Source organism: Mus musculus, chromosome 9 (assembly GCF_000001635.26).
Source record: "Mus musculus strain C57BL/6J chromosome 9, GRCm38.p6 C57BL/6J".
Lineage (NCBI taxonomy): Eukaryota > Metazoa > Chordata > Mammalia > Rodentia > Muridae > Mus > Mus musculus.
In genome coordinates, this window is record NC_000075.6 from 44,969,123 (window position 1) to 44,991,478 (window position 22,356).

General features: G+C 44.4%; 2 protein-coding genes across 3 annotated transcripts; one reads left to right on the forward strand and one right to left on the reverse strand.

The window, feature by feature from the left end:
- Positions 1-449: 449 nt before the first annotated feature.
- Cd3g (CD3 antigen, gamma polypeptide) lies at positions 450-11,309 on the reverse strand. The gene is made up of 7 exons (NM_009850.2): positions 11,144-11,309; positions 6,125-6,148; positions 5,041-5,268; positions 4,384-4,515; positions 2,141-2,184; positions 1,569-1,651; positions 450-795 (listed from the first exon to the last, which is right to left on the reverse strand). Exons 1-6 carry the CDS (start codon positions 11,196-11,198, stop codon positions 1,586-1,588), a joined length of 549 nt encoding a protein of 182 aa, NP_033980.1. The 5' UTR covers positions 11,199-11,309; the 3' UTR covers positions 450-795; positions 1,569-1,585.
- Positions 11,310-12,646: 1,337 nt separating this feature from the next.
- On the forward strand, positions 12,647-17,930 carry Cd3d (CD3 antigen, delta polypeptide). Of its 2 annotated transcripts, XM_006509965.1 has the most exons (6): positions 12,647-12,818; positions 15,612-15,776; positions 15,848-16,066; positions 16,482-16,613; positions 16,935-16,978; positions 17,151-17,301. In XM_006509965.1, exons 1-6 carry the CDS (start codon positions 12,764-12,766, stop codon positions 17,220-17,222), a joined length of 687 nt encoding a protein of 228 aa, XP_006510028.1. In that variant the 5' UTR covers positions 12,647-12,763; the 3' UTR covers positions 17,223-17,301. The 2 variants fall into 2 exon arrangements, with proteins under 2 accessions (XP_006510028.1, NP_038515.3); NM_013487.3 differs by lacking the exon at positions 15,612-15,776 and having other exon boundaries at positions 12,664-12,818; positions 17,151-17,930.
- The last annotated feature ends 4,426 nt before the right edge of the window (positions 17,931-22,356 follow it).

Consider the following 22,356-nt stretch of genomic DNA (forward strand, 5'->3'; position numbering starts at 1 on the left):
AAAGTGTACTTGAGAACTTTTCTTATATGCTTAGTATACACCTAAGAACATATGTAAGAAGCTCACTTGCCTGTGGGGAAGGCTACTCTGTGGCTGGACACTCCGGTGGAAGGAGACCTTTCACTGCATATGTGATTCACTGAGTAGTAGTAGTTGTTGTTATTATTATCATTGTTATGCTTTTACTTATTGTTATTACTATAGTGTGTGTGTGATGCGTATGCATGGGGTGTGCATATTCTTCAAGTGTATGTGGAGGTAAGAGAACAACATGGTGGAGTGGGTTCTCTTTTTCTGCTTCTCAGGGGATTGGGCTCAGGTTGTCACATTTGTGTGGCAGATACTTTTTCTTGATGTGCCACCTCACTGCTGCACTGGCCCACTGAATTATGACCTGCGTAAGAACCCAGCAAACATTAAAAAAAGAAATGTCTATTTGGATAGAGAGGTAGGTTATACTTGATCTTTTAATTTTGTCATTTACAATTTTCCCAGTAGGGGGCACTCTGCAAACACCACACTGTGCTTGTTTTCCTTCACTGAATTTTTTTGGGGGGTCTGGGGGTGGGGTGCTGAGAACCCCAAACAAGGTTGACAAGTGCTCCACTTCTGAGTCATACCACTGGCTCCTCCAAGCTTTTATTTTATTTTGAAAAAAAAAAAAAAAAGACCAAAATTTCTTTGACAGTTCTTCCTCTCTGCTTGCAGTCTACCTGTAGGGTTGAAAATCTCTCTACTGGGCTCTCTCCAAAATGCATTGTTTTGATTCTGGGTGCTGGATAGAAGGGGGGACACCTAGAACGAGAAAGAAAATTTGCAACTGGTCAGAAAGCTCATTAACGTTCTCAATTCTGTCTTCCTAACTGAAACTTGGGATGAACTGACAGAATCAGAAATTCTGATTGGTTGATTAAAAAGTTAATAAAGGTTTTTAGTTTTAGTTTTCTCTCTCCCTCTCCTTCCCTCCCTGAACTTTTTTTTTTGAGGGGGGAGTGTGGGGAGAGACTGGAACTTTCTACTAGACCAAGCTAGCCAGGAACTCACAGAACTCTGCTTTCAGAGGACTGTAATTAAAGGTGTGTTCCACCACACCTACGTTTCGGTCTTTGGTTCTTAATGGCCATTCTGCCTTAGACATTAGGTAGTGTCTAACACATTTTTGTTTATCACACTGGGGGCGGGGGAGTGAGTACCAGTGCCATCAGGTAGATAATGGCCAAGGACATTGCTATAATGGGCAGGACAGTCCTTCATCACAAAGAAAATCTGTGGATGTTTGAGAGAACTTAATGAAGTTAAGAACAATGCTCAGCATCTGTGGGCTTGAGGCCCTGCTCTCAGAGGACCCACAGATGCACACAGCACCCGTGCATTCTTAGGTCGAGACAGTCAGTCCTGGTACCAGTGTCTTTAAAAAAGAGACTCCACAGTCAACTCCCTGCCCCTTTTCATCCCTATTGGAAGAAGAGGTTTGGCAGCAGCTAGGAAGCATGTGGAGCCCGCAGGGGATCAGCGATGCAGAGCCTGCAGGGGCACTGCCCAGGATCAGCGGTGAGGATCACACGTACCCTGAGTCCTGCTGAGTTCACTTCTTCCTCAGTTGGTTTCCTTGGAGATGGCTGTACTGGTCATATTCCCGGTCCTTGAGGGGCTGAAGAGGACAATAGCAGCATCAACTTATTGTTCTGTCATTAATTAATGTCATTGTGCATTATTACATATTGAATATTATTCTATAATATTATTATTCTATATTGAATATTATTCTATAATATATAATATATTATTATATATAATGAATATAGTCACTGAATATTTTTATGAACAAAACCCTAGAATGGCTGCTTCACAGCCCCAGGAGCCAAAAAAAGAACGAGGAGAGGGAAACCACATGGCGTTTCTTCGAGTGGTTCTCTCAGTCAGTGCGTTCCTCAGCTTTTTCCCCCTGGAGATCCTCATTCCTGTCTCTTAGTCTTCCTCTCTCCCAGGCAATCCCACACAGCAGCCATTGCATTGTGCGGCGTGCCTTAAGTAGTTCTTTCTCACTACAGCAGCTCTCCAAATAACTTGCCTCTAATCCCAAAGGTCCACCTCAAATCAACTGACTACAGCGTTCTTTTTCTCATCCCCAATTCCTTACCTGGTACAGCTGTTCATTTTGCAACAGAGTCTGCTTGTCTGAAGCTGCACACACGCACACAAAAAGAAAACAGACAAAATATATATTCTAAGACAGAATGATAATAAATTGAATTTTTCACACAATAGAATTCTAAGTAGTATAAGGATCCTCTGAGCACAAGAATACAGACCACTTCCAAAAGTCAAAAGAAACTACACACAAGAATATGTATTGCAAAAGTCTACTTCTGCAAAATAAGAACCAAGCAAAAACATCTCTGTGGTCAGAAGTCAGGACAGTGCTTCTTCTTGGGGACAGGTGGTGACTGGAAGTGACCATCAGTGGGCCATCTATGGTGTTGGTAGTATTCTGGATCTTAAACTGAGTGTCAGATCCATGAATATTTTGCTTTGTTAATTTTTTTTTAGCTGTGTTCTTCTGGTTCACTTTTGTATATGTAGGTTTTACTTCAATAAAAAGGCTTCTTCCTAAGGGACTGGAGGTGTAAATCAATTGGTTTAGTGTTTATCATGTGTGAGGTCATGAGTTTGATGCCCAACACTGCATATATACCAAGTGTTATAGCTCATGAACTGGAAGCTTGAGGTCATCTTCAGCTACATGAAACTCCCCCTCTCTTTTTAATGAATGTTTTACTTTCTTCTTTTTTGGGGGGGGGAAACAGGACCCCACAATGTAGGTCTGGTTGACCTGGAGCTCTCTCTGTAGAAAGGGTTAGCCTCAAAATTAAAGTAATCCTCCTGACTCAGTTTCCCAGGTGCTAGGATTGCAGATATGAGCCTGAGTGTTAGGATTGTGGGCTGCCTTCAATAAAGAAGTTTGTTTTTTTGAGACAGGGTCTCACTATGTAACACTGATATGGGCTGGAACTTGATATATAGACAACACTGGCCTTAAACTCTCAGAAATTCCCCTGCCCCTGCCTCTGGAGTGTTGGGATAAAAGGTGTGTGCCATGATGCCTGTCTTCAACATAGCATTAAAACACACATATATATATGTATATACATATATACACATATATATGTTTTATATGTGTTTATATGTTTTATATATGTTATATACAAACACACATACACACACAGACACACAGACACACACACACATACAGATAGACAGGGAGGAAGACCATGGTAACCCATGCCTGTAATCTCAGTCCTTGGGAGGAACACCACAGATTTGAGTCAGCCTAAGATATACAATTGTTTCAGCCAGGCCTATCTTATGAGATCCTGTCTCAACAAAATAACAGCAGCAACAGAAAATGAAAAGAAAAAGGGAAAGGAAAAGAAAAAGAAAAAGAAGAAGAAAAAGAAAAAAGAAAAAGAAAAGGAAGAAAAATGAAAAAAGAAGAAGAAAAAGAAGAAAACAAAGAAAAAAGAAAAAGAAAAAGAAGAAAAAAAGGAAAAAGAAAAAGAAAAAGAGGCCATATTTTAGGCCAGGCAAATATGCTGGGATAATAAGAAATGTCTTTCTTTCCTGTCCCGCAGAGACACAGAATCATCAATAATTTGCATTAGCAATATACACCAACTCAGTCTCCTCACTGGCTCTATTTTGATAAGAAAGAAGGCAAAGGTTTTAGTTGGTCCTATCTCTTAGCTAAGGACATTCTTCTACTTCGTGTATTTTCCAGTACATAGACGTGATCTCAGGGCTTCACACATATGCCATGTAACACTGAGCTATATCCTTAGCATATTTGTTTCTCTGTTTGTTTATGGAGACAGGTTCTCATGTAGCCTAGTCTGACTTTGAACTCACTGCTTGTCCTCTTGTATGACCTTGAGCTTCGAATCTTCCAGTCTCTACCTCTCAAATCCTGGGATCCCAGGGTTGTGACACCATGCCCAGATGTATTCAATGCTAGGGACGGAATCCAGAGCTCAGGCAAGCTAAGCAGGTGTTCTTCTAGTGAAGTCGCAGCTCCAGCTCTTTCCTCCGCTTCTTCAGACAGGCTCTTATGTAGACCAGGCTGGCCTCAAACTCTGCATGTAGCTGAAGATAACCTTGAATTTCTGATTCTCCAGCTCCCTTGTCGTGAGGGTTGAGACTGTGGGCATATGCTGCCACATCTAGTTTATGTGGTTTTGAGGCGCTGAACCTTAGGCATTTTGCAAACTGAGAAAGCACTTTACTAACTGAATTATATCTCCAGGCCCTAGCCCTTTACAAATTTCATTTTAAGACAGGGTATTGCTCTATTGCCTTGCAAGAACCACCACATCTGGATTCTTTTACCTCTTGACTGGCGAACTCCATCCTGTCCCGCAATGAGATATACACCAAGAGCAAGGAAGAAGATGCTGATGACCTCAGCGAAGATAAAGCCGGATATGGTGCCTATGTTTAGCTCAATGCAGTTTTCACACACTGTGGGGAACGAGGCACAGGCAGGGACAAACCTCTTTCAGGATGGAAGGCATTCTTGCATGTTTTTCTCCCCCCACCCCTGTCCCCCGTCCCTCAGCACTAATGTTTCTCTTCTGGGCAGCAGGTTCCTCCCTCCCATTCTCATCTTTGGGAAGTCCCGGGAAGTCTAAACAGTCCTACATTCAGGAACTAGGTGAAGAAGGGAGACCTGGTCTCCACTTTCTATAGCTCTGCTCTCCTCTATGCTTCCTATCAACCCCGGGTCCCCTCCTCCTAACTGATTTATCTACTGAACTGCTCTTATCCATGAGGTGCACCCGAAGGTTAAGCAGGTTGTACAGGGATGTGATTCCTCCGGAAGCTTTAGACATGTTGAGTTAAACCACAGTAGCCCCAGATGAAGAGGTCTAGCTACTCTTCCCACAAACTGCTTAGCATCAATTCCCACCTCGTCCTGGATGGTAAGCCCACCAGAACAGCAAGTACGCCTGGATTCCCAACAGACACAGTGAAGAGGTTACATACTTCTGTAATACACTTGCAGGGGGTTTGATGTCTCCTTTGCTCCTTGACACTGATACGTGCCTCGAGGGTCTTTGGCATTGTTGCCCAGATTCCATGTGTTTTTAGTTGCATTTAGAGGACTTATTATGCTCCCGTCTTTAAGCCACTTGATAGTCTTGTCAGTCAAGCCACAAGTCAGAAGTACAGAACCGTCTCCTCGGCTGCCATCCACTTGTACCAAATTCTTTGCTGAAAAGGGAAAAGGCGTGGCTCTGTTACAGGTCTTTGTAATCATCAGGACACTGTTTCCCCCTCCCCACCTTTTTAAAGACAGGGTTTCTCTGTATAGCTCTGGCTGTCCTGGAACTCACTTTGTAGACCAGGCTGGCCTTGAACTCACAGAGATCCTCCTGCCACTGCCTCCCAGTGCTGGGATTAAAGTGATGGGATTATGCGCCATCACTGTTGGCTTCTCCAGCTGTTAATGCGCACGCAAATCACAAATCATGTTAGAATTTCAGGTCTTATTTAGTAATCCTGGGGAATGAGATCTGTTATTAATGTGTTCCTGGATGATGCTAATGCTGCAGGTTCAGTCATATTTTGAGACATGCCTCATTCCTAGGGTCCTGTTTCTACTGCAAGAACCAGATAATTCATTGCTTAGGTCTAGGAAAGCTGCCCTGAATGGATCCTAGTAGGACATTGGTTTGGTTGATAATGGAAATGTCAGCTCTTCACCTCTTACTACCTCATCTTTTCAAAATTGTTCCCTTTCTAAATCATGAGACTATTGCTTTTTTTTTTTTTTTACAAAAATGAATGTGTGTGTGTGGTGTGTGTGTGTGTGTGTGTGTGTGTAACATATGTACAGGTACTCACAGAGGACAGAAGAGGGTGTTGGATATTCTAGAGTTGGAGTAACAGACAGTTGTGAGCCATCCTATGTGGGTGCTAGAAACTGAACTTAGGTCCTCTAGAAGAGTAGGAAGTGCTCCTAACACCTGAGGGCCAGCTCCTCCGCCCCTGAGACCACCGTTGTGGGTCTCCATACTTCTGTGGAGTTACTCAGAATTTGAGAATAGAAAGAAACCATCTCTCTTACCTTTATTTGTCTGGGCTACAGTGCCTGGAAAACAGAAAGAGAAAGGATCAGCCGGGCATGGACTGGTTCTGATGGGCCAAGGTATTTTCATGATCACGTGAGGTCAAGATGGAGAGAGATGATGGCCAAGGCAATGGCTGTGTCTGTGTTTCTCTCCTGGATGGAGTCCAAACTACCAAAGTGAAATAAATATGACTATGATCTTTGTCCTACTTTTCTGGGTGGGGCTTCCTTCCTTCCTTTCTTCCTTCCTTCCTTCCTTCCTTCCTTCCTTCCTTCCTTCCTTCCTTCCTCCTTCCTTCCTTCCTTCCTTCCTTCCTTCCCTCCCTCCTTCCTTCCTTCCTTCCCTCCTTCCTCCCTCCTTCCCTCTCTCCATCTTTCTCTCCCTCCCTCTCTTCCTCCCTCCCTCACTCTATTCCTTCCTTCCTTCCTTCCTTCCTTCCTTCCTTCCTTCCTTCCTTCCTTCCTTCCTTCCTTCCTCTCTTTCTTAAGATTTATCCTGTTTTTAGTTGTGTGTATATGTGCATAGACATCAGAACAAGTCCACATGTGCATGAGAGTTCAGCTGCTTGTGATGCCAGAGGCATAAGATCCCCTGGAGCTGGAGTTGCCTGGTGTAGATGCTGGTCTACACCACCTCCTTTTCAAAGTAACCAAACTCTGGTCCTCTGCGAGAGCAGTATGTGTTTTAAACACTTAGCATCTCCCTAACCCTTTGGGTAGGAGTCTCTAGTCCTTTGGGATTTCATGAGGGATGAATGTAGCTTTGCTGTTCATAGTAGACTCTTGGCTACCCCGACTTTATGCTAAGGAGGTGGTTTGGAATGGGGCTAGTCAAGTTATCGAGATCAGTGGTCCTCAACCTTCCTAATGCTGTGATCCTTTAATACAGTTCTTTATGTTGTGGTGACCCTGAACCATAAAATTCAGAATATTTGATAAGTGATCCCTTTGAAAGGGTTGTTTGACCCCCAAAGGGCTTACAACCCATAGGTTGAGAACCACCTGGAGGATTTGGATTTTGAAGCTGCTATTAACCCTGGTGCTCACACAAATGCATATGAAAGATAATAGAAGACGCCACAATGCAGCCTTTATAACTTGTCATCTGTAATAGGGTGAGACTCTGCAGTGATACAGCTATTTTGAGACTACCCACATTCCTGCAACTAACCCCTCACCCCTTTTCTGTAAATAAGACAACTAAATTCATTGATTCACTAAGCTGGACTTCGGTGGAATTATTATTTCGATCTGTATCAGTGGCCTACCTGAAGTGAATAGATGCTCTCACCTCTCCAGGAAAAGTTAGCATAACACATTGGTGCTTAAACATGGACATAATAGACTCATAGGGCTTGGGAGGAACAGTTTCATGGCTGTTGCTTTGGGTAGCAAGGTATGCAACTGATGTTGGGCCATCTGAGGATGGGAACATTACAGAAGCAATTCCAATATGGCTATCCCTCCCCATACGGAATGTAGTGTTGTGCCTTTTTGCTATGGTGATAGTTGTATGGGTTGTAAGATATAACTAAGGCTAGATCATCAGGAGGTAAACTGTCTATGGAGGAGATCTTGAGATGGCTGTCTTACAAATTTAATAAAACTCATAAATATGAAAGAGAGGCTGATCATGGTGGTGCACACCTTTGGCCCCAACACTTGGGAAGAAAGGTATGCAGACCTCTGAAAGTTCATGGTCAGCTTTGTCTACATATTGAGTTTCAGGATAGCCAGGATACAAGAAATAAGAGGGAGGGAGGAGAGAGAGAGAGAGAGAGAGAGAGAGAGAGAGAGAGAGAGAGAGAGAGAGAGAGAGAGAGAAGGAGCGGGGAGGAGGGAGGAGAGGAGAAGAGAATAGTTGACTCTGCCCACGAAAATAGCTTAGTAGAGAAAACGACATTTGGCTATCTTTGAAGAACAAATAAAAGCTTGCCAGATTGGGAAAGGCAGTTTGGGTAGGGGGAAAAAAGATCTAATTAACCCCAGGCAGTGGTGGCGTACACCTTTAATCCCAGCACTCGGGAGGCAGAGGCAGGCAGATTTCTGCATTCGAGGCCAGCCTCATCTACAAAGTGAGTTCCAGGACAGCCAGGGCTATACAGAGAAACCCTGTCTTGAAAAAAATATATCTAATTAAAGACACAGATTTGGAAGAGGATAGGGAAGTGGTGTGGCTAGCTGTTAGTGATGGGGGAGCTAGTCATTAGTCCCAGTCTGATAGAAGTAGTTGGAGGTATTAGTTTAAAATGTCTGCAGGCTGATGCTGTTCACGGATAACAGCAGTCCAGTGCCTAGAACCTGGGAAGAGCTTAATTTGCCAGATGAATGGTTACAGAAGTGAATGGGTAAATGGTCACAACTAACAGTTAAATCATTATTATTTTAAAGATTTATTTTACATGAGCCTGGTGGTAGGAATGCATGTCTTTAATCCCAGCACCTGGGATGATCTCTGTGAGTTTGAGGTCAGCCTGGTCTAAGAGCTAGTTCCAGGATGGCCAGGGCTACACAAAGAAACCCTCAAAAAAACCAAGACCAAAACAAATTCTTTTATGTATGAGAGCTTGCACGTGTATATATGTATTGTGTGCATGCCCGGTACCTGTAAAAGCCAGAAGAGAGCATCCCAATCTCCTGCAAATGGAGTTACAGACAATTGTGAGTCACCTTGTGGGTGCTAGGACTTGAACTTGGGTCTTCTGCAAAAGCAGCTGGTGCTCTTAAATGCTGAGCCATCTTTCTGTTCCTAAAACAGATTACTTTTACTGTCCCTTATCTCTAATCACCTGGCTGTCGTCTAAAAGAACAGGAGACACTTAGTTCTCCTTAGAGTCAATAGGAAAAGAAGCGGCAGTGGCAACATTGTTGATGTTTGGATATCTGAGTGTGGTCTCTTGAGACTCAAGAGCCCAGGTGGTCAAATATCCCATTGCCTGGCGTGGGGACTGAGCTCGGAGGGCAGTCGTGTTCAAGTGCTCACAACTTACTCCAGACTCTGGCTTTTCTGTTGCTCAAACCTGGTGCTGTTTCCAGATGCCTCCCACTGGCTTTCAGTATTGCCCTCTAGCATGTGCTGTCTAGCTTTCTCCATTTTCTCTCAGAGACTTCCCCACTCTTGCCATCTTGTTCAAGTCTCCCATCTGACTGTCACCTGTGTAGTTTCTTAGGCTCCTGCCTCTCCCCATCCTGTTTTGAAAGCAGAGGTGCTGTTGTGGTCCTGTCCTTCCAATTCCTGTCTGATTACAAGCCTGTCCATGGCGAGAGCCCCTGACCCTGCTTTCTGTTATGTTAAGGTGATGTTGCCTTCCTCTCTTGACTCTGCCCCTAGCTCTCTTTCCAGCATCTACTCCAGATCAGATCTTTGTTCTATGTATTGCTGTCTCCTTTAGCTAAAGAACATGTTCACCCATTTTTAAAGTTCTTATACTCTAGTTCTCTCTTACCCCATCTCTTCTGCCTCTCCCTCAATGCTTCCCACTCACCCTTCATGTTTCTTTTCCCCATGTCTGGCATCCACTCACACCACGCCACTGAAACTGTCCTAATCACCCGTGGGCTTTGGCTTACCATGTTCCACAAATGTAAAATTTAAATATATTCTTATCTTAGTGGATTATATTCAACATTTTATATCCTGTTTTTGTTGTTGTTATTGTTGTTGTTTTGAGGCAGGGTTTCATATAATCTAAGCTGCTAGAATTTGGTATACAGCCCAGGTTGCTCTGGAACTCCTAATCTTCCTGCTTCCATCTCCAGAGTACTGAGTTTAGATGCTTGCATACCCAGCAAACATTCTCAGTTTCATTCTCATTCACACTCTCAGTCCTTCTCAGCTCCTTGTTCCCGACGCATCACAAAATAGTTTTGTAGTTTCAAGAATTTGCCTTTAGTTGGGTGCAGTGGCTTATGCCTATAACACCAGTACTTGGAGGCTCAGGCAAATGGATTGCCCATGAGTTGGAGGCCAACCTGGGCTATACAGTCAGAGCCTGTTAGGAAGGAGGGGAGGGAAGAACACTGTGATGACTCTGTAGGTAAATGTGCTTGCTGCCAAGCCTTGTGACCTGAGTTTGATGATGGGCCCCACATAATGGAAGGAGAGAACCAGTTTCTTCAGGTTGTCCTCTGTCCTCCACATACGCACCGTGGCATGCACATACACCTTCATACTCAAACTCGAAACAGACAAACTAATGCACAAAAGAATTTTCTTGACTTTGGCTTCTCCCAGGGTACCCAGGTGTCAGCCTAGTTCTCCTCCTTCCTGTTGGATATGTCAAACAGGCCTTCCTATGCTGCATCTGTACCCAGTATGTCAGCATTGAAACTGACCTCTCCAGACTCCGGACTCTTGAGAACAGAAGGTCTTTGTTCATCTTTTTACCCTGGAGTCTCAGATATCTGGATCTTACACAGCTTGTTGAGCAGCTAAGCAGCTTTGGAGACAAATGTCCCATAGGTCCACTGTATACAACACCCTTTTCTCCCAATTTTCTTATCTGGGCTGTGTGTGTGTGCATGCATATGTGTGTGTGTGTGTGTGTGTGTGTGTGTGAGCATGGTGTCCAAATGACTTGAATGTGGTGATTTCTCGTGGCTGGCAGGCCTACAAGAAAGCTCAGGAACCCATCATCAGCCTCTGCCTTCCTACCACTGAGACGATAAAAATGTGCCACACACCCTCATTTGCAGTAGGTTCTGGCGACTGAACTCTTGCATAGCAAACTCATGCCTGAGCCGTTACTCCAGCTGCACCAGCTCTTTTCAGATGCTTTCAAGCCTAAGATGGCGGCAATGAAATCCTCTCTCCAGCCAGTTTAGCCCTCTGGACCCGTGGTTCTTCCCAGCACAGAGCTGGTGGAGGCTTCACTTTTGCCTCTCCTTCTTTGAATTCTAAGATGACAGGTGACGATAGCTCAAGGTTGGTAAGGATTCCAATAACTCTGCCTCCCTGCTCACAGCTTCTTCTCATGAGCCTTCCCAGTGTGGTCAGAGACTCAAGTAAACTCTTACCTTGAAGAAGAGAGATCACCAGGAAGAGGCCAGCCAGACCCTTCCTCTGCTCCATGTCAGTCTCTTTGCTTCTCCAGTAGAAGTATTGAGAGTCCCTTAGCCACCCAGCCACCCAGCCACCCAGACAGCCTGTGCAGCAGCTGGCCTGGCTCCACCCAGCATGCATTGAGCTGGGACTCTGAGTAGAGGCAATACCAGGTGTCTCCGCCCTCTCCTGTAGAGTGTGGGCAGCAGGGGCCCCAGCAGGGGTGTTGATGCTCTGACTTATCTCGTTTTCTCTTTTGTTGTTGTTAAGGCTTGCAGGATAGCAGGTGGCAGGGGATGAGGTTCTAGATTCCCACTTGGAAACCCCTTTACCACTAGAACCTCTATGCGCAATAGGTTGAAGACTCCACTGAGCCTTTTTCTCGATGACAGTGATGAATGTTCCTGCCTGTTCTTCTGGCTAGGTCTGGACTTGTTTGTCACTTGATCCCAGAACTCATGGGTTTAGGCAGAACTTTTCCATGTATGAGACTGGAGTTCTGAATGGAAAAGCATCTTAGAGTAGACCTTCCTTAAGAGATTTTTGACACTGTTCTTTTGAGAACATCTAAGTGGTACCCACCTAGAAGAGAACATCCCAACGGGACAACTAGCTTATTTCTTGGTGTATGACCCTGGGCTAGTTCCAGGGTCTCAGGCTATTGTCTCCTTTAGCCAGTCAATGCATAACAGAAATTCACAGAATTCCTATGTGATTCCAGGCACAAAGGATAATTTTGTCCCCAGACAGATGACCTTCTGATTATAGCAGTGTGGAAAGTTAGATCCCCACAGCACATGGTAGAAAAGTCTATTGTCTCCTGGGGAGGATCGATTCTACAAATGAGTGGATTGATTATATTGTTAAGAAGACTCTCATACTGAGATGGCTTAATGTGGCTGGCATGATGCAAACACTCCTCCCCCAATCCTTAGAGTGATGCTGAGGGAGACAAGCTCTGAGACACTCCATGCATGGGTACTATGTGCTGGACCTAGGATTCCGATGTCTGGATGAGGGCTTCTCAAGTCCATCTTCCCACTGGCTAGAAGCAGCTTGATGTGGTGTCCCAGAGTGTCCTGTGAAGGGTCCTGAGACTGATCAGAAACAAGAGGATCTGCTAATGTGGCTTGTGTAATAGTTTCTCTCAGTGGATCTAAAGAGGTGGCACTTCCTTGTTTGTGAGTAAATGTAGTTGTATTGTTCATAGGAAGCCCAAAATCTTCTTTGTTTGTTACCAGTGACTATTGCTATTTGTTTTTTGTTACCAGGAAAGGCTATTCTAAATTCCCTTACACTTCCTAGAATTCTGAACAAACTTTCCTCATAGTCTCTGCTTTGTATCAATCATCCCAAAATCTTTGCTTCAGAAAGAGCAGTTTGCACCTGTTTGTGTTTTACCCCACACCTAGCCCACTGTTGCTTTGACAGTCTTACACCATCAAAGGCAGAAGGTAGAGAGGCAGATTTCTTCTAGTTCCTCCCCCACTCTTCCTTTTTCTGAATACCCATGAGTCTGTTGGCGGAGGATAGTGCTAACCCTGGCTGATCATCCTGTGGCTTGCCTCTATTTGTTGCATGATTCCCTCTGGAAGATGGAACACAGCGGGATTCTGGCTAGTCTGATACTGATTGCTGTTCTCCCCCAAGGTAAGGGAGGCCTCTTCAGCTGTGTGGAGGATGGACCCGTGAGGGGCATTGTCACTGGGAGAAGTCCACTGGATAGTGCATCTCGTTTACCAAGCTGGGGAAGATAAAAGGGCAAGGCTAGGGCATAGGAAACAAGCATTCGGCTTTGACCTGCTCTAGTCAAGGCTCACATTGGTCGTGATGGTGTCCCCAAACTCCTTGGACCAGACATTTGTAGGAAATGGTTCCATATTGTATGTCCCTAGGCCTAAAACTAGTAATGAAGTTATACCCATTGCATCGTCTAAGGCAAATGGCCTCTTGGAGTAGGATTCTTGGTCATGTGACCACCCGGAGCCACGGCTCGGCTCAGAATTTAGAAGCGATCTTTAAGAGAAAAGTTAGCTTTAGCTGAATGGGAAGGACAGGCAGAGGGTATGTTATATTAAAGTCTGTAAGTCCTAAGTGCCAACTCTTTCTCAGTTTGTTTGCTTTTAAAACAGAAAAGCAGGCTGGGTAGATAACACGGGGGTAGGACTCAAGGAGTGCAAAAAACCCAAACCAAACAAACTCCAAAATAACACTGCGAAGCTCACATCTCAGAGCTCAGCCGTCCCAGGAAAACTGGGTCAAATGGTTACTCTAAGAGCTGTCCTGGCCACCAGAGATTTCTACTGGACGTAACTCCAAAGAAGACGGGACTTTAAGAGGAGAAGAATTACATACACCTCTCTTCTCCAGCATGCTCATATATGTTCCTGCTTCAGAGGCAGGGGCAGCCATTTTGGAGTTTTCTGGAGGGTGCTCTTTTGTTCAGATCAGTAACTAAGTAATGAAGCTCAGAGACACACAGACTCCAGGGAAGGCTGGCTGTAGACATAAGGCATGGCAGTGCCCTCTGGGCTGGGAAGGCTCACTGTGCCCACAGCCTTTCACCTCTCCCACCAGACTTGATGTACTTAGAGCCTCAGGAGCAGATTTGATACATATTGGTGGCCCTTTCTCCTTAAGCAAGCATGGCAAAGACAGTAAAAATTATAGGGGCACAGGAGGGACAGGAACCGCTCAACCCAGAAACTAGCTAGGGTTTGAGAATTTCAGCACAATTAATGTTCTCTGTATAAGTTGTCTACAAGCTGCTCTTTTCTGATACGGGTATTTTACTATGCTGCTATTTAAAATAGCAACAAGTCAGGCTTAAGGCTGGACTGTGTATGACCTTGGGCAGGGCCTCATTCCTCTCTAGAACATTCTCTAAGAGCCTCATAAATACGACTACTTTCTTTGTTTGCTGTGAAGAGCTCCTGCATCTGGCATACCCAACTCTAAACATTTGTTCCATCCATTGTAATTCTGTTTGATGCCCATACTATTCTGTGAACTCATTTAGGTTTCTTAACAACTCTGGGGACAAGAACTTCAAGACCCACCCAAGCAGTGTATTCAGCTGTTGTAAAGTAGATAGATGGTGCATCTCTTTCTGGGAAGCCATCCTGGAGTGTCTTTCTTAACACTCATGCTTAAAATCTACTTTAAAATATCCTTGTATTAATATAATATAAATATATTAAGATAAACCCGGTTCATCTTAAAGTTTTCTGTTCAAGGAGATTGGGTTTTACTTGAGTTAAGTTTCCTCAAAGATTAAAGAAACTCCTCAGGTTATTTCTGGTGACAGTATCTGTGTCCCAGATGCCTCTGCTCTGACAGAATTACTGAACTACTTTTTTTTTTTTTTTTTGAGATGGGAATCTCACCCACACCATAGCCCAGGTTGTCTTGGAACTCATTACGTAGCCTAGGTTGGTTTTGCTATCTCAGGTCTTCTCCTGTCTCAGCCTTCCAAGTTATGAGATTCCAGATGCAAGTCACTGTATATATATATATATATATATATATATATACACACATATACATACATATACACACATATACATATATATACACATACACACATATATACACACATATGTACATATACATACATGCATATATATGTATATATGTATATATGCAGTGCTGGAGATCAAATCTAGGGCATTTCATATGTCTTTACCATTGGGCTATGCTCCCAACGAATCTTCTTACATAGGATTTACTCTGGGAAATCTGAATCACTGGGCTGGTAATTCATTACAGCTCCTCTCTGCCACAGGGGTATTTGGCTCTGGAAAACTCTTTTATAGTGAGCATCTCATTACTCTGGCAGATACTGGAACAGAGACATCAGAGACGAGGACAAGAAGTTACAGTGAGAGAGTTATTGGCCAGGAAGAGAAATTAGGAGTCTCTAGTATAAGAGGCACAGTCTCCAGGCTAAGAATATCCTCTGCCATCTCAGGTCTCTTGGGGACCCCAGCAGTCTACCTGGTGTCTAAAGTTAATTTCTGGAAGGTTCTTGGATCAACACAGCTTCATAGTTTTTGCGTTTGCTCCCAGATCCCTCAGGATCTATGTCCTAGTTTGAATTCTCTGGTTGTAATAAAACACTTTGATCAGAAGGAACTTAAGGGAAGAAAGGATTTATTTGGTTATAGTTTCAGGTCAGCCTATGGTTCAGGGAAGTCAGGGCAGAAATTCAATCAGCAGCACAAAGCAGCAACCGCAGAAGAACGCTCTTTCTGGCTCCCTTCCTGTCTCATTCTTACACTGTTAACTTTCTTGTCCAGCCCAGATCCCCTGCCAGGGATTGATGCCATCCACAGTGGTCTGGGATCCTCCTGCATCAACTAAGGCAATTAAAACAATCCCTTATAGACATGTCTGCAAGGCCTATCTAATGTAGGTGATCCCTCAATTAGACTCTCTACTTAGGTGACTCTAGGCTGACAAAGCTACTGTGGACAGTCTGTTTTCTGCTTGGACTATATCCCCACATCTCTCACGAACCTCGAGTCCCTGGAGAACTTCCTGAAATCTCCCTCTGGTTGCTCCTGCCCCTTTCACTCGGCATCATGTCCCTTACTACACAAATGGTCTGTAAGTATGCAGAGCAATAAGCTGCCTACGCTCCAGAGAGCTGCCTCTGACTACAGTGTCTTCCACCTCAGGGAGCCCCTTCAAGATACAAGTGACCGAATATGAGGACAAAGTATTTGTGACCTGCAATACCAGCGTCATGCATCTAGATGGAACGGTGGAAGGATGGTTTGCAAAGAATAAAACACTCAACTTGGGCAAAGGCGTTCTGGACCCACGAGGGATATATCTGTGTAATGGGACAGAGCAGCTGGCAAAGGTGGTGTCTTCTGTGCAAGTCCATTACCGAAGTATGTGCTCCTGGACTCACTGGGGTGAAATCCCTGGCCCTGTGCATGTGGAAACATTGGGCTAAAAGCAGACTGGGCTGAACCAGTTTACAAAGGGCACTCGTGGTGGTGTGAACCAGATGTGTGAGGAGTGCTTCAGAACTGGGGGAGAGTTTAAGTGAGGCAGAACAGCAGGGCCTGGCTTGTGACTGATGGTCTGGGGAGGGGCTTAGTCTACTCTTCAGTTAAAACCCCACAAAGCTGAAGTGTGTCATGTCTCTCTTCAGCAGTTCCTTGGGATAAGGGCGGAGATGGAAGTAGCAAGATCTTTACAGTCTCACTAAAGTGTGTCTTGGAACGGGAGGAGCCTAGGGTCTTTCTAGGACCAGAGACGGTTCCGTGACCTTGAACACTCTCTTCTTCCTCTCCCCACCAGTGTGCCAGAACTGTGTGGAGCTAGACTCGGGCACCATGGCTGGTGTCATCTTCATTGACCTCATCGCAACTCTGCTCCTGGCTTTGGGCGTCTACTGCTTTGCAGGACATGAGACCGGAAGGCCTTCTGGGGGTTAGTTAGCAGAAAGACTCTCTCTTTTTCTCCCTCTCCCTCCCCCCTTTGTGTGTGTGTGTTGTGTGTGTGTGAACTCATAAACTGGCTGAAAGATGTGGGATGGTGGTAGGGCTGGCATCATCTGGAAGTTTCTCTGATAATGTCTTAGGGACTCACTATAGGGTGCTGAAAGAACAGGTATGCCTGTGATGCGCATGCAGACTTCCGAGGGTGAGAGAGGATGTGACTGACTTCTGAACCTACCCACCCCTGCAGTGTTCCTAGGTCTCAATGTCTCACCTTCCCTAGCTCCCAATGACTTTCTGTCCTTGCTTCTAGCTGCTGAGGTTCAAGCACTGCTGAAGAATGAGCAGCTGTATCAGGTAAGCCCTGAGGGAGGCGGCAAAAACAGGAGAGGGAGTGAGGACTAAGAGACCTGCCAGTAAGGGTTGTGAGATGTCCGGGGGGGGGGGGTAGTCCTTAGGGGTGGGGGCGATGGAGGGAGGAGGATGTCTGGAGAACAGTTCAGATGTGACTCGGTATCTTGCCTCTCAGCCTCTTCGAGATCGTGAAGATACCCAGTACAGCCGTCTTGGAGGGAACTGGCCCCGGAACAAGAAATCTTAAGATGGAGGTTTCTCAAAGTGCCATAGCAACGGCGCCTTCCCCTGTGATCAACCAATAAAGACGTTTCCTTCCGTCGGCAGGCGCCTGTGTTTTCCAAAGCATGGATTGAGAGTTGTCTTAGCTTGGCTGAGTTCTGCCCACCCGTGGCCCCTCACTTCTGGCTTCCTCTCCTCAGACCCAGACAGGCAGTACGAGGGACAGCTTCCCATCCTGGCCCCTTGGCATTTCTAACCCTGTGGGTTTCCTGTGGGCAGGGTCAGCCCAGCCACTCTGCTTCATTGCCTGTTGGTTCCAGTCCCTATCATAACAACTTCCGGGATTTTGCTGCCTTACCACAGCCCAAAGCAGGCTGTGGTGTTTAGAAGCTGAGCCACAAAGAAGTTTCCATGACATCATGAATGGGGGTGGCAGAGAAGAATATTGGGGCTCAGAGGGTGTGTGTGTGTGTGTGTGTGTGTGTGTGAGTGAGAGAGAGAGAGAGAGAGAGAGAGAGAGAGAGAGAGAGAGACAGACAGAGAGACAGAGAGACAGAAAGACAGAAAGACAGAAAGACAGAGACAGAGCTGTCAAGAATTTTCTTCTCACTTCGTGGGTTCTGGGGATTGTACTAAGGTCATGAGGCTTGTGTGGCAAGCACCCTTACCCACTGAGCCATCTTGCCTGCCCTCATCCTCAAATTAATTAAAAATAAAGAACATGATGAATTCCAGGTGTTTCTGGCAGTGTTGCCTGACTCACACGGTGGAAATTCATTCAGCTTTGGTCTCGAACAGTGCTTGCTCTAAGGCGCTTGTCCACGGCCAGACCACCCAGCAGCAGCTGAGAACTGCCAGGCTTGAGACTTGTGTGCTGTGCTATGAACTGCACTGTTCTTATTGTACAGTTTCCTGTTGGTGTGGAAACATAGTGGTTTCCTATGGAAACAAAGACTTCTAATATTTTCCCATCCTCCCTCAGCATGTAAGTATTAAATTAGTACACCCCGGTGCTGTGTTAGAATGCTTGATTTTCAAATTGCTTTGAGTTGTTGGTTGAGTTTCAAAGAGAAACATTAAATGGATTTTTGCTTGAGATCAGGACAGAAGTTCCAACAAATGGGTCATTTTGAAATGACCCTAAACATTGCTATTTTGTAGTACATATTTATGTAGATTAGTGTTCTCAGCATTGACAATTTAAAATTTAAAAAAAATTGGAGATTGAGTTTCGTGTAGCCCAGGTAGCCTCAGACATATTATGTAGCTAAGAATGACTGAGAGCTGTTACTTTCACAGTGTTAGGATTACAAGCACGTACCACCATTCCTGGCTTGTGCAATGGTGTGGATCAAACCTCATGTATACTAGGCAAGCACTCTACCAACCGAGTACATTTTCAGCCCTAAAAGCCAAAAATATCGATCAACTCTTATAAACACTGATGGTGCTATATGCCCTTTGAATAAAATATTTAGTCAAGATTTAGTTCTTTATTCAGAAATAAATAAGCATATTCATCTTCCATGCTAAAAATAAAGATTTATCTTTATTTTAAATTATGTATGTGTGTGTGTTTGTGCATGTGAATGCAATGCCGTCAGAGGCCAGGAGAAGACGTCAGATTGCCCCAGAGCTGGAGTTATAGGTGATTGTGAGTTTCTTGAAGAGGATGCTGGGAACCAAACTCAGTTCCTGTGTAGGAGCAGTAAGTGCTCTTAATCACTGACCCAGGTCTCCAGCCCCTCATCTTTTACTTGTAATAAATGCTAACACACACACACACACACACACACACACACACACACACACACCCCAAATAGTTGTTTTAATTTTTGTAATTAAAAAAAATATTTGCAGGTGCCACGCACACATGTGGAGGTTAGAGGACAGCTTGCAAGAGTTGATTCTTTCCTTCCGCCATGTGGGTTTTGGGGGACTCTATCTTCAGAATTGGCAGTGTACGCCTTCATAAGCTGAGCCATCCTGCTGGTCCCCAAGATTGTTTTAAAATAGAAATGTAATGATTTATCATCGCTAAATAGTTGATTTGTATACCTTTATATGTAGGGTTGTGTAAAATTTACCTAGGCAAAAAGGCATGTGTCTTGAGTAGAAAAAAAAATGTGAGAAGCCCTGAAATATTTTCTTTATCATGTTATTCAAGGAATGTATTAGTTTAATCTAGGCTGTGAAATGTATTGACCTTCAAGTTGTCGTACTGTCATGGATTTGCATCATTTTGCCTCTCTCATTATCTATTTATTTATTTTTGAGACAAGCTTTCACTATATAGTCCTGGCTGGTTTGGAACTTGCTACAAGGTCTAAGCTGGTCTTGAACTCTTGGCTATCTTCCTTCCCCTCCCTCCCAAGTACCGAGATTACTGGAATGTACTGTCACACCCAGCTTTATTTTATCTTTGCCTTCTCCTAATTCATATGTTGATGGTATTAGCAGGCAGATCCACTGTGAGAGGCTAGATCTTGAGGACAGAACCCTCCCAAATGGGATTAGTGCCTTTACCAAAGAGGTTTCTAAATGAGTGGTTATCTCTTCTGCCTTATAACCTCCAGCTCTTTCCAGTGCCTTGTATTGTGGAGTTGGAACAACTATTTCCAGCCCTGATAGCTGCAAAGCTTTCTCCCTATCCTTTCAAGTTGATGCTTAGTTTTCAGCTGAAGATGGGAGGGGCTCCTCTTCAGATCTTTAGACTCGCATGCTCTCCTAAAACCTTCCCGTCTTCTGAATCCCACTGAATCTACAGCCTGCTATCTTTGTGAATGAACACATTCCTTGAAGAAGCTGCATCTGTGTGGAAGAATCTGAAGACCGATTAGAGCTCTGTGGTTGGGGAGAGTTGGAATGTTGCAGAACTAGAGCCACCGTTATCTTGGGCCATCCACGGTCCAGAAGCTCCCGCCAATCCCAACGCTAAGAAAGTCACCAGAGTGGATCTGAAATCTGGAGATTCTTTGTTGTAATTTGCCTACCTGCTGTTCCCACCAATGCATTTGGTGAATACATGCATTTAGGGGTTTGTTTTATGACTACAAAGGAATAATAATGACTGCCAGGGGCTTGGTGGATAACAGTACTTTGTGTGCAAGCATGAGAGCCCGAGTTCAAATCCCCAGCACCCATTTGAAAAGCAGAGGCAGGTGGATCCCAATAGTGTCTTAAGGCAATTAGCTGGTAAATGAGAGAGGGAGACACTTGATGTCCTGCTCTGGACTTAAAGCCGTACGTGAGCACACCTCCCTACACACAGTTTCCTTAGGGGAACAGGGCAACCCAGATCAACGTTCAAGGGTGTGGTATTCATATTTCATTCGGGAGAGTTACTTCTCTATTTTTTCCATTAAAAAAAGACTTATTATTTAATTTAATTTTTTTGTTTTTTAAAAAGATTTATTTATTATATTACTTATTATATATTTACTTATTTATTTATTATATTTATAATACATTATGTACACTGCAGCTGCCTTCAGACACTTTTTCTTCCCACTCGCTCACTGTAGCTGTCTTCAGACACCCCAGAAGAGGACATCAGATCTCAAAAGGATGGCTGTGAGCCATCAAGTGTGTGTTTTTTGAGACAGAGTTTCTTTCTATATCCCTGGCTATCCTGGAATTCACTGTGTAGACTAGGATGGTCTTGAACTCAGCAGTCCACCTGCCTCTGCCTCCTGAATGCTGTGATTAAAGGTGTGCACCACCACCATCTGTCAAAAGGTTTATTTTTTATTTGTATCTTTGTGTGTGTGAGTTGTATGTGTGTAGGTGCCCAAGGAGGCAGAAGAAGGTTTCAGATTCTATGGAGCGAGTTATAGGCAGTTATGGGCGCCTCACATGGACGCTGGAATAGGATTCAAATACTCTGACAGAGCAGCGAGTACTCGTGACTCCTGACCTTATCTTTCCAGATCCTGTTCCCCCCTTTTTTTCATATTTTAAAAGTGTGTGTACATGGGCACACGATCACACACTTCATAGTGCACATATGGGGGTCATGTGAAGGCTAATGTTATGTTTTAAATTTAAATTACTGTGCTAACCTGTAAGTCCCAATTGTTCAAGGACAGATAACTTCCTGAAGTGCTGGGGGCTTGTTGTTCACGTAAGATAATAAGCCATGAAATTTTGCTTTGGTAAACAAGATGGTTACCCCAACTGCACAGGAGATGCTTAATCACGTGTAGATGTGAAAACTATAGGTAGCAGTTATGTCAGGATGTATGCTTGCTCCTGATTGGACAAAGGTAGGAAGGATGTAGCCTTGTGTGGATTTTGCTTTTATAAGCCCCTGACTAATGTAACTTGGGACCATAGTCTGAGAATACTGGGTATGGACCTGACCACAACCCATCAACCTGGCTTTATTAAGTATTTAATAAAGCTTGCTTCAGATTTGGCTCAGATTTTGTGGTAGTGATCTTATTCTCACTTGATAGGATTAATGTTTTCAGGAGGCCCCAGCAAGATCAGACCACTCATCCAAATTCTAAAGCCTGCCTCTGACTCTGGGACTCTGGGGCTGATGGGCCACCTCAGGAGGTGTCAACTTTGATAAGTTCCAAGGCTTCGAAGTGTACTTTCAGTTTCCTGGACTAGTAGAGTGAACTACCATGTGGAGAAAAGCAGCAAACATCTATGGAGGCCTCCCCTGAAAACGAATTTTCTGCGACATCTGGTTCTGTTGGGATCCCATCTGGGGTGAGGAGGCATTCTGTAGGACCCAAATATTCTCCCATCCAAGGCAAAAAACTGAGATGTTGCACCTGCCAACCTGAGTTTCTTGGTCTGGTTTTGTGTCTTGTCTTTGCAGAAGTTTTGTTGCAAGCATGGGAACCAAGATGGAAATGGACCAGGTTTAATTGAATGTATGAATGATGGCAGCCAGCACATGTTTTGTTTCTGACTTGTCTCCATTGAGTGTGTGAGCTTTCTGTTTCTGTGTTTTTTGGTTTTATTTTTACTGTCTCTGTCTCTTGTACTTTCTGTGTTTATTGGTTTTGTTTTTGTTGTCCCTGTCACCTCCAGATGCCAACCTCTGCCGCTGTTTACCATGGCTGCTTCCATGGACAGTGCTCAGAATTTTTTTTTTTTTATCTCGGAAACTTCTGGTCACTGGATTCAGTTTAGAGGGTGTCTTA

Bases quoted from the DNA above. Each gene is read 5' to 3' on its own strand.
- Cd3g (NM_009850.2), bottom strand. From the start codon at position 11,198: ATGGAGCAGAGGAAGGGTCTGGCTGGCCTCTTCCTGGTGATCTCTCTT. The intron at 5,269-6,124 runs GTAAGAGAGATG...TTCCCTTTTCAG, and splicing joins TGTAGCCCAGACAAATAAAG to CAAAGAATTTGGTACAAGTG. The intron at 4,516-5,040 runs GTATGTAACCTC...CGTTCCCCACAG, and splicing joins CCTGCAAGTGTATTACAGAA to TGTGTGAAAACTGCATTGAG.
- Cd3d (XM_006509965.1), top strand. From the start codon at position 12,764: ATGGAACACAGCGGGATTCTGGCTAGTCTGATACTGATTGCTGTTCTC. The intron at 15,777-15,847 runs GTAAGTATGCAG...CTTCCACCTCAG, and splicing joins CCTTACTACACAAATGGTCT to GGAGCCCCTTCAAGATACAA. The intron at 16,614-16,934 runs GTTAGTTAGCAG...CCTTGCTTCTAG, and splicing joins GACCGGAAGGCCTTCTGGGG to CTGCTGAGGTTCAAGCACTG.